Genomic DNA, 14,187 nt, shown 5'->3' with positions numbered 1-14,187 from the left:
CCCCTTCTGTGATGTATGTATGATGTTTCTGGGGGTGGTATTGATCTACAATTGGCAATTTCAAAAGTCTTTATAAGGCCTTGCGCGCCATTTTTCTGGGTTCCTCCTCTCTCCTGCAGATGAGAGGAGCACCCTGCTGCAACAGATCAATAAAGATCAAGCTTACTAGCTGCTTTGCTTCTCAATATTGTCTGGTTGGCCTCTGTTATTCTCTCCTACCAATAGGGAACCTATGTAAGGACTCTATATGGGCTCTTGGTTACCCCATAAGGGAAAAGGACAAATTTTGTTTACAACACCTTCCATTGTTAATGGCCCCTATTGTACTCTTGATAGCCTATGTCAGCCAGGTTGATTTCAATAAGCAGGCCCAGGAATTCCCTGTCTGGAACAGCTCTGCAGCTTATGTTCTAATCCATATCCCAGTTAATCAAAATCCTAGCATTTATTCATTCCGAGGGCTTAACAATAGCATTAGCTTTGCTGCTGCATCACACAATTGACTCATGTTTAGCGTGTGGTCCACCAAAACTCCTAGTTCCTTTTCGCATGTACTGCTAGTAAACCAGGTGTCCCCCATATTTGTGTATCTTGTTCTTCCTTCCTAAGTGCAGAACCAAAAATTTGTCCCTATTGAAATTCATTTTGTTAGCTGGGGCTCAATGTAGGGTTGGAAAAAAAGAGGACACATTTGCCAACTTATGCTTTTAACTATGGATCGCTATGATGACATTGCTCATGAAATAGAGGTCGTGTCCTGAAAAAAGAGGACAAATGGCACCCCCAATCCTGATTCTTTCTTCTGCAGCATTAGCTACCCCTCCCAGTTTTGTGCCATCTGCAAATCTGATGAGCATTCCCATTGCTGGATGTAACAATAGATCAAGCTTGCTCCCTGTAATTTTCTAAAATATTGAAGCCTGATCTTCCTACCAGTCTCTCAGACCTGGAGGCTTTCAGCAGCACATCAGGTACAGAGGGGGTGACCTCACAGAGGACCAGGTAAGCCAGTCCACAAAAGAGGGTTAATATACCCATGACCTCATAGAGTCCACGGGGTGTGTGTGTTAACTGCTCCTAACAAATAGCTACCCAGTGAAAGGGAAGCACTGAGACTCTCCCATCAGATATTGGAAGTTGAAGTGGATCATTTAAGAAGAATTGGACTTGAAGGACCCTGTCAGGGTGAGTGAGGAGCCAAGCAAAGAACTCTCCGCTCCTTTCAATTCCCTCCTCCAAATGACCCCTGGGCTGGTTATGGATGTAGGAAAACACACTAGCTCCACCATGACAAAGCCTTCTGGTTTTCATCCGCTATGTTTCCCAATGAACTGTATTTCTTAAAAACCCCCAAACCAAACCCGGAAAGAGAAAATGCATTATGACATGCAGTGTCCTAACACTCCAAATGACTTTCCCAAGAAGTCATTGAAGCAGTGTTGTTTTTTTCACACTCAGTATAATCTTTTATTTTAGACACCTATACAACAGGAAGCACATTTTTCAAAATACTCCTTTTTTCTAGTTTTTCTAGCAACATATTCACATATGGTTTTGTTATCTGAGACCTTCCTTGCAATCATTTTCTAGAGACAATTTTTTTAACCATGTAGAAGGCAAAGTCATATTGTCCTTTTGTAAGGTTCCATGTGCTTGGTATACAATTCAAAAGAACATTTTGCACTGTAAATGTCAGATTATTCCGTACAGTTCTGTTGATAGTTTCTGTTACCATCTGCCTAAAATCTTTCAATATAGGACAAGAAAAACACATAGGTTTTGGGAAAACATTGTGCTGATTGCACCTCCAACAGTTAGATACCTTAGATAGCCCTTTTTTAAACAAACGTAATGGGGTCCAATATATTCAAAATATTATTTTTTGTTGTATGAACCTCAATTTAAGGTCCAGAGATCCCGTTAAAGCACTTAAAAAGAGTTTCCTACTGTGAGGTCGAAAATGAGGTCCCTAATTCTTTATTCCATCCCTCCCTCAATACCTGTATATCAAATGGTTTGCTAGTAACAAAGATTTATATTTGTTGATGGCCCCTTTTTGTTGCATGAGAATTAATCAATCTGGAGATATTGCCATTGAGCATTTGAAGGTAATCTGTATCTGTCTCCTAAAACAGAATAAATATATAATACATCCTCTTCATTTACCATCTTCTCTAACATTAATATACCCAAATTCATCCACCTCTTCCATACAACCATTTCTTAGTATGTGAATTGGAATTCCTCTTAAGATATAAACTAGTCTAGCTATTATGTTCATTTTAAGAGCACTGACTTCCCCCCACAGAGTCAGGTTCAATGACTGCCATTTGTCAATATCCACTGATACCTCATGATATATTTTGTTGATGTTTAATGATGCTAATTTGGATAAATCTCATGGTATTAATATCACACTGTTGACTCATGTTCAGCTTGTGGTCCACCAAGACCCCTGGATCCTTTTCACATGTACTGCTACTTAGCCATGTGTCCCCCATTTTCTATTTGTGCATCTGGTTCTTCCTGCCTAAGTGCAGAACCGTACATTTGAGCCTGTCAGAATTCATTTGGTTAGCTTGGGTCCAGCTATGGAGACTGCCCAGCTATGGGGCTGTACGCTTGAGTCTGGGTCAAGACAAAAAGGACTTGCTTACTAAACTATAGTCGCTCTTGTGTCTGCTTCTTCCGTGGCGCTCATTCTCTCACAGAACAACATGCGTGTGAACAGGGTTCAGGGCATCCTACTGCTGGCTGGCTTCATGACTTACGTGGTGATGGGTTCCTTCGTCTTCGAGATTCTGGAGAATGATCACCACAAATTTGTAAAAGAAGAAATTTTTCGCCTGAAAGGGGATTTTTTTTTGAACTACCCCAATCTCAGCCCAGAAGAGGTGGAGGTATTCATACAGGTAAGGCATTACTTTAGCAAGACTGAAAGGGATGACCGTGGCATGACATCAGAGGTTAGGAGGTCAGAAAGTATATACGGGGGGAATACAGTTTAGGAGGTGAGAATCAAGGTGGGGACAGAATCAGTGGCCAGCATAAAGCCATAAGGACTCACCCTTCCTTCTGCATGTGAAAATTTATCCCCATGGAGGATTAGGCAGATTGTTGGAGGATAAGACAAGGAATGACTACTAGCCATTATGGCAGTGTTCTGCCAACACTGTTGGAGGCAGCATGGGCTTCTCCACACTGAGCTTTCCTCCACTCTTTCCAGGCCTGGCCATGATTTAAAGCTCCGTGTCTGAGCACCATTTCATTGCTCTGGGGCTTTCCTCGTGAAAACCAGCTTGTTAACAGCAATCAATTGAATACCCAAATTGACTTTTGCTATATTGCTATTCAGCTATAAAGAGCAGGTTTTTGTTAGTATTTGTACTGTATTTGATGTGAAACATATTTTGCAAAGAATAATTTAACATACGTCATATAGCAGTTGCAAAACAGGTAACTCTGTTCAAGGTCACAGAAAAGCTCAATCATTGTCTGGTTAACTGCCTTGAAAAGTGTGTTTGTGCCTTAGAACAGAGGGTGGGAGATGGGGTAGTCTCACCATTGTTTTGTTGACTGAGAATATGGGAGAGCCAATACTCCAAGCAGACTCTGCCCAGAAGAATTTAGGAAGACAGGGAAGCCAAGGGGTAATGATTTATGCATTGCTACTAAAGTGTATGTTTTTGGAGCAAGAAGACCAAACCCTCTCTTGGACTCAAGGGAGAGAAACACTTAGTATTGAACTTGAGATATAAACAATAGTTGTCATCAGGCTATTTTTCTAGGAAAAGAGGTATCGGAAGTTCCCAGAACTCACCATGAACACCTCCCTCCTTCTCCTATAATGGCAAAGGCGCCTACTGGAGAGGTGCCAGAACTGAGTTCCAGAGAGTTCCTGCTGAAAAAAAGCCCAAGTTGCCATCCTGACAAGTCAAGACTCATCTTCAAGTCTTGTGTAAGGAGTCTACTTTATCACTAAGCTTTGAAGGTGAAACTGCTGCATCCCTCTCAACAACCCAAACACTCTCAACTGGGAAAGCTTGGTGCAAACCACAACAAGCACCCCTTGGAGTGTGGGCCTTTGCCTGGAAAGAGTGGAGGAAAAGTTGAGTGTGCATAAGCCCTATGCCTATCAGTTACTGGGGGTGACAAGTGAGGGGAGGGCTGTTGTGCTCAGGTCCTGTTTGTGGGCTTCCCATGAGCATTGGGCTGGCCCCTGGGAGAAGAACGTGCTGAACCGATCCACAAGAACGTCCCTTCTGAATGCATAGCAATTTGGTTAGCAGTATCTGGTGATAATCAGAGGAGGGGCTATTCTTATTGTTGGAATATTCAAACTGAGCCTTGCCTTCAATTGCAGAAACTGATAGCAGCTGTTCAGATGGGAATAGATCCAGTAGGAACCCAACCTCATGACAAACAAGGCAGCTGGAATTTCGCTAATTCTTTCTTCTTCGTGGGCACTATGTTATGCACAATAGGTACTGTCATTTGGTTCTGGCTTCTTCGCGAATATAGTATGCAGGGCATTCAACTGCTCTCAGATAAATTGTGTAAAGCTGCAGGCTTTGCTTTTGCTCCTTCATCATCCTTCACATCTCATTTTTGTCTTTCCATTTCTGGCCAAATAAATAGTTTGTTTATTGTATGCCCAACAAGACCATTCCCTGATTAGTTATTTATTCCCCACCCTTCTGGGGCCAACCTATTATTAAAACCACCCTGTGGAAAGTGGTTGGGCTAGGAAACGAGTTCAAATCCCACCTGGTGCAACTGACCCAATGCCAGTCTCCCAATGCAAATCCGTCCTTCTCAGCACAGCCCTATGCATTCAGTGGAACTTGCTCCCCAATATATTTGCATAGGATTGCAACTTCTTTCCAGTAATCTACACAATACACAAGAAACCACACACCCTTTTTGTCTGGATGGATGCCTTCAGTGCACTGAATGAGTGGGAGAACCTACCTTATTAGTATTGTTTAATTCAGAGCTTTCAAAACTTTTCATGTTGGTGACACACTTTTGATACATGCTTCAAATTGTGACACAGTAATTCACTTTTGCTAGTGAACTGGTGGTTAAACTAACCCCTCTCTAGCATTCACATGACACACCTGATCACTGCAGCCCACACACTAATGTGTCACGACACACAGTTTGGAAAGCTCTAGTGAAGCTTTCTGGTGTGAAGCACAAACAGTTGATTCAAGTGTGCTAGGGATAAACTAATCTGTACTTTGAGTTCAGGCTTTAAAGCTGCAGCTTCTGAGACCCAAGAAAAGGGCTTATCTGTTTCTCAGCTTTTGAACTTGAGGTATCCCAGGAGGCTTCATTTCTTGGCTCTGTCCACTTGTGAATTTGGATCAGTAGATATTATTAGTTTTCTAATTGGTTCTCTGATTATTCCTGGTGCTTGGCAAAATCTTCATAGGATCTCAGCTGAAAACAACTCAGTCTGCTCCTTACAGATACATGGAGCATGTTGCTTATTTATTGAAACTTTTCAACATACAATGCAATAAAAAACAAACTAATATAAAGAAAAAGTAAAGAGGAAAGAGAGAGAGAGAGAGAGAGAGAGAGATCATATTCTTAGAGCATTCTTGAAAGACTTTAGGGACTTTGGAATTGCAACTGATTCTAGCCATGATGGTAACGAATGGAGGAACTCTGTTCTTTCCTCACTGCAGATGCCCTGAAGACTTACCTTCAGGGCTATTATGGGGTATCTGGGCACGATTGGGGTTCTTCTATCTAAGATACTCCTTGCTTGCCCTATTTCATCACCAAAGAGATTTCATAATTTATCCCAAAAGAAATAAGTATTTTGTAATTGATTTTTTAATCCAATAACTGTATCACAAATTTTGAAAAATTGAAAAATCTGAAGGTAATTGGCAATTCGACTGGTGCTGATGTCCTTTTCAACTCTTTCTTAATCTTTCAACAGGCTATGGATACCTCTGTCCCCGAACGAAAGAAGGTCAGATCTTTTGTGTTATTTTTGCTCTCTTTGGAATTCCCTTCTACCTCATCTGCTTGAACCATATTGGCTTTTTAGTCTCAGGAATCTTTGAATGGTGTGCAGAGCAAGTGTATGGGAAAGAAAACAAGGTAATTCAGTTACTTTATCTAGAGATGGTTTCTAATCTAGCAGTCACAAGACTGAGGCCAACATAGACTGCTGCTGCACTCGGGTCCTGTATGCAGGTTCCCTGTGGGCATCTGGTCAGCTTCGTTGAGAACAAGATCCTCAACTCGATGGGCCCTTGCCTGATCCAACAGATCTCTTCTCTTATCTATTATATTTCACAGCAGGAGGCCTCATTAGCTAAAGTGGTATCTCAGGTTAAGAATGGTTTTGGGTTAAGAACGGATCTCCGGAACGAATTAAGTTCATAACCCAAGGTACCACTGTATAATTAGCTGCTTTTATATTAGGAGGAAGACAAGAATAAATTAGACATGTGCATGATGCCCTCTAAATATTTTTTTTTAAAAAGATATTTATTGAAATTTTCAAAATGTTACGAAAAATAAAAAATAAAATAGAAGCAGAAGAAAGTACAAAATAAAAATAGTTGACAAAGTAGAAAAAGAAAAAAAACAAACCCCTTCCCACCATATGAGTAAAAATTCAATATAAGAAAAAGTGACAGAAAAAAAAGAAAAATACAAAAATACATCACAAACCGTTAAAAACATTTAAAAACAAATTCATTATTTTCAGATCCTTAACTGTCATTGCCTTCTTTCTTAGACCTCCTCCTCCTCCCTTTCTTTGTATCCTAGTTATTAATTATCCCAGCAAATCCTTTCCATGTTTCATAATATTCTGTCATTGCATTACCCTAAACTGTTTTAATCTTATCTTTCTATAATAAAATAAACCTTAAAGCTTAAAACTTAAATCTTATCCTTACCAACTTCTCATAACCATAATATTCTTTCATAATTCTTTAAACATCTTTGCTAAAGCCAAGTAATTTCATTCCAACATTTTTCTAACATTCATCAATTTTATAAAACAGTTCTAATGGTAGAGAAAAGAGGTACAAACAGATCCAATCTTCATCCAACGTCCCTTCCTCCTGGTTCCGGGTTTTGTCAGTCCTTATTATCCCGTCGATCTAGCCCATTAACCTGGCAACCTTATATCCGAGGCCCTCAAGTCTCTTCCATGTCCCTTCCGCGGCTCTTCTTCATATTTGTAACTGTATTTTCCCTTGTCTCCTGCTCGTGGTAACTCCAGCTTGACAATGTTTTTAACCCTTCTCGACAGATCAGCCCCTTTTCCATGTTCAACACTGAATTCCATGTAGTATTTAAAAGCATGTTTCAAAGACCCTCCAAAATTAAGAACCCCCACAGTCCCAAACATAGAATCATAGAATCATAGAATCATACATCTCACGGCCCATTGCCATATTTGAAAAGTCCAAACATCCCAGCATAGGGGGGTCAATCCAGCCCCCCATTTCCAAGCCAAACCAAACTTTTCCTTTCCAAATCTGGCTTTTTCCAAGTTCATTTGTCAAATCCAAAAAATCATATTCCTGTTGGGCCTGTTCTGTCAAGACACACTCCTGATTTAATTCCTGAGTAGGCTCCACATATTTTCCCACTGTCTGTTCAAAATTTCCCACTGCCTGTTCAAAATTTCTAGTTGAAGTCGCCATCCAATTCACCTTCTCATGTAATTGTTCCAGTAGGGCATTTGTTTTATAGAGAGCACACAACAAAGCTTCTGAATACATTGTCCTGCAAGGTCAGATGCCTGTTCCCACAGTTGTAATCTGTAACAGCTGCCGGCTCCCTGGAGTTAGTTACAGTTTCACAGACTCCCTCTAGGGGGAAAACTTCTATTTGTTCTTGCAACAAAGTTTCCCTTTTTAAGATACTTTGTCCATATATATTCCTTTAAAATGCGAGAGGGAACAGTGGAATCCCTATGTTTCTCTTCTTTTAGCTATCTGTCAAAAACACTTGTCTTTGGTCAATGAACTTCAAATGTCAGTCCTGACACCCCGCTCCAGGATCAGGACGGAGGAAAGTTACTTTACTTTAAAGTCACTTTAAACAGTCCAAAAAGATCCCCCCCCCCTTCTCCTGCTGTCGAAGGGGGGTTCCACAATTTTAAATGGTGAAATCCAATCTTTTAAAAACGATTTTCTGAGCTCTAGTTTAAATTGTCTTTGCTTTATTCTGTTTACAAAAGAACGGAAGGCTGACTTCCTGTTTAGACCTTCCCGTTCCGTACCAAATTAAAGTAGGTTTTTAAAATCCAATTCTTTCCTGCTCGCTAGTCCTTATTTGATGTCCAATTGTTCAAAATCTAAGTACTCACGGGTGCTTATTTTAAAGTCCAAATTGTCCCAGGAAAAAGGCAGCGCTCTCCGGCAACGGCTATACGGCTTTGCTACACGGAAATAGCAGTTGACTCACAGCACCGCGCCACTTCCCCCTCTTCACTTCGGAGCCTGTTAGTGGGTTCCTTAGCGGGTTGGGGGGGCGCTAAAGGTGCCCGCCGAGTCCCATGGTCACAGGCTTCATCCGCCTGTGATTTTTAAAAGGGTCCCCGCTTCGCCGTAGAGGAGAAGACCCGTTTCCCGCGGAGCTAGTCCCTCCAGTTCAGAGGGAGTCCGCCATTGCCGGTGGCGCCACCCCAGAAGTCCAGTCCATGATGCCCTCTAAATGATTGAGGAAGACAAATTTGAGCTCTGCCTTCAAACAGAAATGAGAGAAACTCATGGGTTCGTGGGTGTGAGGGTATATGCAACAACATACAACTGAACAAAAATTGAATCGTCACCATTTTTTTCAAGGTTTAGAAAATCAAGTTTGCCAAGTTAACACAGGATTACAACAGACCAAGGCTTTTAGACACTTGCCTCTTTCTAAAATGAAGGTTTCTGTTTTGTTTACAGCTTGTGGTTTGTCTGCAGGCACAAAAAATGAGCCTGGGTTCGGACAAAATGCTAAGCCAAACCATGCCTTAGTTTGTGGCCAAAGCAGCCACCATCTCCTCTCCTGGAGCCTGTCTTGGAGAAATTTAAAAGGAGCTTCCTAGATTGGAGGTTACCCACACAGCAACCCAAAAGAAAAGAATGCAGGCTCCAAGTGAGAAGATGTGAACCAAGCAATTGCATGTGAACAGAGAACTGGGTATTGTGCTCCAAATGAAGTCGAAATCCCTATGCATGGCTGAAGGTCAAGAGAACTGAGCTCTGTTGCATCAAAGCTGCCCTTTTCTTTCCTTTTTTTGCTTTATCTTTCAGAAATCAGCAAAATACATTTTCGTCTTCGTGGTTCTGGGACTTCTAATGTTTCTTATTTTGCCATCATTCTTCTTTCAATGGATGGAGGGCTGGGCTTATTATGAAGCTGTCTATTATACATTTATTACCCTCAGCACCATTGGTTTTGGAGACTATCTAATAGGTAAGGCTTTCAAAATACTTTCATATTGTGAGCTTAACTGGTTTTAGAGATAAAGCTAGGCCATCTGTGGCCTCAAGGTACTGGTGGCAACCAATCTGTTCTACTGAAAAATATGAAAGCTCAGTTCAGTGACAAGTAGGGTGCCACCAGGTTCTGTTCTGGGCCTGTTGTTGTTCAACGTCTTTATAAATGCTTGGTTGAATGAATTGAGAGGATGCTTCTCAAATGTACAGCTGACACTGAACTCGGAGGGGTAGCTAATGCCACAGAAGACAGAATCAATTCAAAAGGACCTTAACAGATTGGAGAACTGGGCCCAAGCTAACAAATGCATTTCAATAGGGACAAATGTAAGGTTCTGCGCTTAGTCAAGGAGAACCAGCAGCACAAATACAGGATGGGGGACACCTGGTTTACTAGCAGTACATGTGAAAAGGATCTAGGGGTCTTGGTGGACCACAAGCTTAAAATGAGTCAAGCGTGTGAAGCAGTAGCAAAAAAAAAGCTAACAGTATTCTAGGCTGCATCAACAGAAGTATAGTGTCCAGATCAAGAGAAGTAATAGTACTACTCTATCCTGCCTTGGTCAAACCACACCTAGAATACTGTGTCCAGTTCTGGGCACCACAGTTTAAGAAAGCTGTTGACAAGTTGGAACATGTGCAGAGAAGGTCAGCCAAGATGATCAAGGGCCTTTCAGACAGAAAGAGCGGTTCGGCTGTGCAATAGACTCCCATTAGAGGTCGTGGACCCTTTCCCTGGGGGATTTTAAGCAGAGGTTGGATGGCCATCTGTCATGGATGCTTTAGCTGAGATTCCTGCATTGCAGAAGGTTGGGCTGGATGCATCAAACATGAAAGAAAAGAAAATGCCCAGTATGTTTTCCTGGACTGTGATTTTGCACCTTTTTCTTGGTTGAAACTGCAACTCCACCCCCATTGTTCAGCCTGGACACTGAGGTCCATTTGTGGTGGGTCCCTCACTGCAAGAATTGAGGTTACAAGGAACCTCAGGAAGGTGTCAAGAAGATAAAGAACGACACAACCTTTAGAAGACATCTGAAGGCAGCCCTGTATAGGGAAGTTTGTAATGTTGTATGTTTTATAATGTTTTGATATATGCTCCCAGAGTGGCTGGGGAAACCCAGTCAGATGGGTGGGGTACAAATAAAATTATTATTATTATTGTTATTACTATTATTAAGCAGGAAGTTACAGGATGTGCACTGATTGGAAATTTGGTAGTGCAACCACACCAAAGCCTTTACAGGCTCAAACATCATCATGAGCCCAAACCGCCACGAATAGGCAATAGACATTAGCAGTTTCCTGTGTTCATCTTCTCGCAATTCAGTGGTAGAAATGTCTTTTAAATGTATGGTGTGAATGTGAGCTAACAAAGTTTAGATAAACTGAATTGGTGAGTCCTTAAATCACCTCCCCACACATTATTGTTGCTTTTCTCTGTGTTTTCAGGGAGGAAGCATGACAGGACGTATATTCCGGGCTACCGGACGATCGCATCCTTTTGGGTCGTCATGGGTCTGGCCTGGATAACTGTGTTGTTTGAACTGGTATCATCATTACTGACACCTGTGGATCCAAAAGCAAGCTCACAAAAAGACAGTAGCAGGCAAAAATAACACTGCCCAAAAGGCGTCAGTCTGCTACATTTCCACTGGAGGAGAATTTATCTTTGAATTCTGGTGGAGACGGACATAAAAATCAGCTATATTCAAGAACCTCCCCTGAGCTTTTTATAATTATATGGCATTGTGACATTCAAGTGATTCCTTAAAAACTGGCTAGCTGGTCTATAAGTTAAAGTAATTCCTAATAAACTGTGAAATAGCTGGGTTTTCTGCATCGGATTATAATGCCTCTTCATTACAAAATATATATTGTGCTTTGATAATTTTTTTAGCAACAAGGAGAGAAAGGGAGGGTCTTACCTGGATTCTCAAAACTGGAATGTGTGCAGAGGAGAAGAACCAAGATGATCAAGGGTCTGGAAACCAAGCCTGATGAGGAGTAGTTGAAGGAGTTGGGTATTTTTATTCTGGAAAAGAGGGAACTGGGAGAGATATGAGAGCTGTCTTCAAATATCTCAAGGGCTGTCACATGGAAGAGGGAGCATGCTTGCTTTCTCCTGCTCTGGAGGGGAGGACTCAAACTAATGAAAGGAGATGAAACACACCATAAGGAAGATAATCGTATTTTTCTCGCTAAGGTCTCTATCACCAAAATAAATAATAATGGTGACGGGAGGCACCCCTGCCTTGTCCCTTTCGTTATTTTACATTTTTCCGTAACCCCATTATTCAAAAACAGCATAGCTTGTTGGTCTGAGTAAATTGCCTCCATACCTCTACCAAAGGCTCCCTGATGTTCATCATTTCTATCCTCTTCTTCATAAAAGTCAATGAAATATTATCAAAGGCCTTTTCTGCATCTATGAACATTAAAGCTGCTTGTTTCTCATTCCCGACCTCTAGATAGTCTATGATATCAATGATATTTCTTATATTATCCTTTATCTGGTGGCCTGGCAAGAAACCTGCTTGATCTTGATGAATTAAGTCCACTAAAACCTTCTTCATTTGGTTAACATGTTGGCAGATAATTTATAATTATTATTTAAAAAAGAAATTGGCCTATAATTTTTAACTAAAAGTGAACCAGCAATCTTCTGCAGAATCAATGTGATAAAGGCCTCTTTTCAGAACTTTTCAGAATGAATGAGATACCAGTGACTAGTATCTCACTATTTAAGTGGTTGTACCAGTAGGTCCTGCAATTTTTTAATAGTACTTTGCTGACAGTCCATCTAGCCCCGGTGTTTTACCTATTTTAGCTTCTGTAATTGCCTCTTGTACCTCCTGTGTCGATAATGGTGCATTTAGAAAATCTATTTTTTCTTTTGGAATTTTTTTGTTTTAAATATTCTTCAATTTTCTCTTTATTTTCAGAACTCGCTCGGTACAGTTCTGTATAATTTCTTACAAATTGCCTTTGTGTATCTTTCGGATTACAGTGGTACCTCGCAAGACGAATGCCTCGCAAGACGAAAAACGCGCAAGACGAAAGAGTTTTCCGTTTTTTGAGTCGTTCCGCAAGATGAATTTCCCTATGGGCTTGCTTCGCAAGACGAAACGTCTTGCGAGTTCTTGCGAGTTTGTTTCCTTTTTCTTTTTTTTAAAAAAATGATATTTATTGAAGTTTCACATAAAAAGAGACATCTTAATAAAAGGAAAAAAAAGAAATTTAAAAATAAAAAGAGAAATACACCATACAAAATACAAAAGAAAAAGGAAGAAAAAACAGTTAAAAATAATTCCATCTTTTCATCATAACTTTTACATTAACTTATTTCCCAGACCTCCTCATACCTCCCTCTTTTGTATTCCAATTCAATTTGTTTGTCCAGCAATTCCTTTCCCTCCTTTTTAATCCCAATCCTTAATCTTAATATAATATAACATTAAATTTTAACCTATTAAAAGCCAATTTTCCATTTCTTTTAACTTTTTTTAATCCTAATCCTTAATCTTAATCTATATATTTAACTTTAAAGCCTGTACAGCTAGAAGCCACTTCATTTCAATCCAACATCACTCTAACATTCTTTAATTTTGCAATATTTCCGTAGGTAATCTTTGAATTTCTTCCAATCTTCTTCCACCGACTCTTCTCCCTGGTCACGGATTCTGCCAGTCATTTCCGCCAATTCCATATAGTCCATCAATTTCATCTGCCATTCCTCCAGTGTGGGTAGCTCTTGTGTCTTCCAATACTTTGCGATAAGTATTCTTGCTGCTGTTGTAGCATACATAAAGAAAGTTCTGTCCTTTTTTAACACCAATTGGCCGACTATGCCCAGGAGAAAGGCCTCTGGTTTCTTCAAGAAGGTATATTTAAATACCTTTTTTAATTCATTATATATCATCTCCCAGAAAGCCTTAATCTTTGGGCACGTCCACCAAAGGTGAAAAAAATGTACCTTCAGTTTCTTTACATTTCCAACATTTATTATCGGGCACATGGTAGATTTTTGCAAGCTTGACTGGGGTTATGTACCACCTGTATATCATTTTCATAATATTCTCTCTTATGGCATTACATGCCGTAAATTTCATACCTGTGGTCCATAACTGTTCCCAGTCAGCAAACATAATGTTGTGTCCTACATCTTGTGCCCATTTGATCATAACAGATTTCACCGTTTCATCCTGAGTGTTCCATTTCAGCAGCAAGTTATACATTCTTGACAAAGTCTTAGTTTTGGGTTCTAACAGTTCTGTTTCTAATTTTGATTTTTCCACCTGGAAGCCAATTTTCTTGTCCAAATTGTATACCTCCATTATCTGATAATAATGAAGCCAGTCTCACACTTTGTTTTTTAATTTTTCAAAACTCTGCAATTTCAGTCTATCTCCATCTTGTTCCAAGATTTCCCAATATTTCGGCCACTTGACCTCCATATTGAGCTTTTTCAAGGCTTTCGCTTCCATTGGTGACAGCCACCTTGGAGTTTTGTTTTCCAATAAATCCTTATATCTTATCCAAACATTAAACAATGCTTTCCTGACAATGTGATTTTTAAATGCTTTATGTGCTTTAACCTTATCATACCACAGATATGCATGCCATCCAAATACATTGTTAAAACCTTCCAAGTCCAAAATGTCAGTGTTTTCAAGAAGCAGCCATTCTTTCAACCAGCAAAATGCTGCTGATTCAT

The 14,187-nt window shown here is 40.3% G+C and overlaps 1 protein-coding gene across 2 annotated transcripts; it reads left to right on the top strand.

Moving 5' to 3' along the window:
- Positions 1 to 1,061: 1,061 nt before the first annotated feature.
- Positions 1,062 to 11,401, top strand: LOC308469756 (potassium channel, subfamily K, member 16-like). 2 transcript variants are annotated; one of them, XM_080992664.1, is made up of 6 exons: positions 1,062 to 1,185; positions 2,712 to 2,912; positions 4,364 to 4,484; positions 5,957 to 6,120; positions 9,285 to 9,447; positions 10,923 to 11,398. In XM_080992664.1, exons 2-6 carry the CDS (start codon positions 2,718 to 2,720, stop codon positions 11,087 to 11,089), a joined length of 810 nt encoding a protein of 269 aa, XP_080848790.1. In that variant the 5' UTR covers positions 1,062 to 1,185; positions 2,712 to 2,717; the 3' UTR covers positions 11,090 to 11,398. The 2 variants fall into 2 exon arrangements, with proteins under 2 accessions (XP_080848790.1, XP_080848791.1); XM_080992665.1 differs by lacking the exon at positions 1,062 to 1,185 and adding an exon at positions 3,789 to 3,958 and having other exon boundaries at positions 2,806 to 2,912; positions 10,923 to 11,401.
- The last annotated feature ends 2,786 nt before the right edge of the window (positions 11,402 to 14,187 follow it).

The sequence above is a fragment of the Podarcis pityusensis genome (genome assembly GCF_964106645.2).
Source record: "Podarcis pityusensis genome assembly, chromosome: 1".
In the NCBI taxonomy this organism is placed as follows: domain Eukaryota; kingdom Metazoa; phylum Chordata; class Lepidosauria; order Squamata; family Lacertidae; genus Podarcis; species Podarcis pityusensis.
This window is presented reverse-complemented; position numbering and strand designations above follow the sequence as displayed.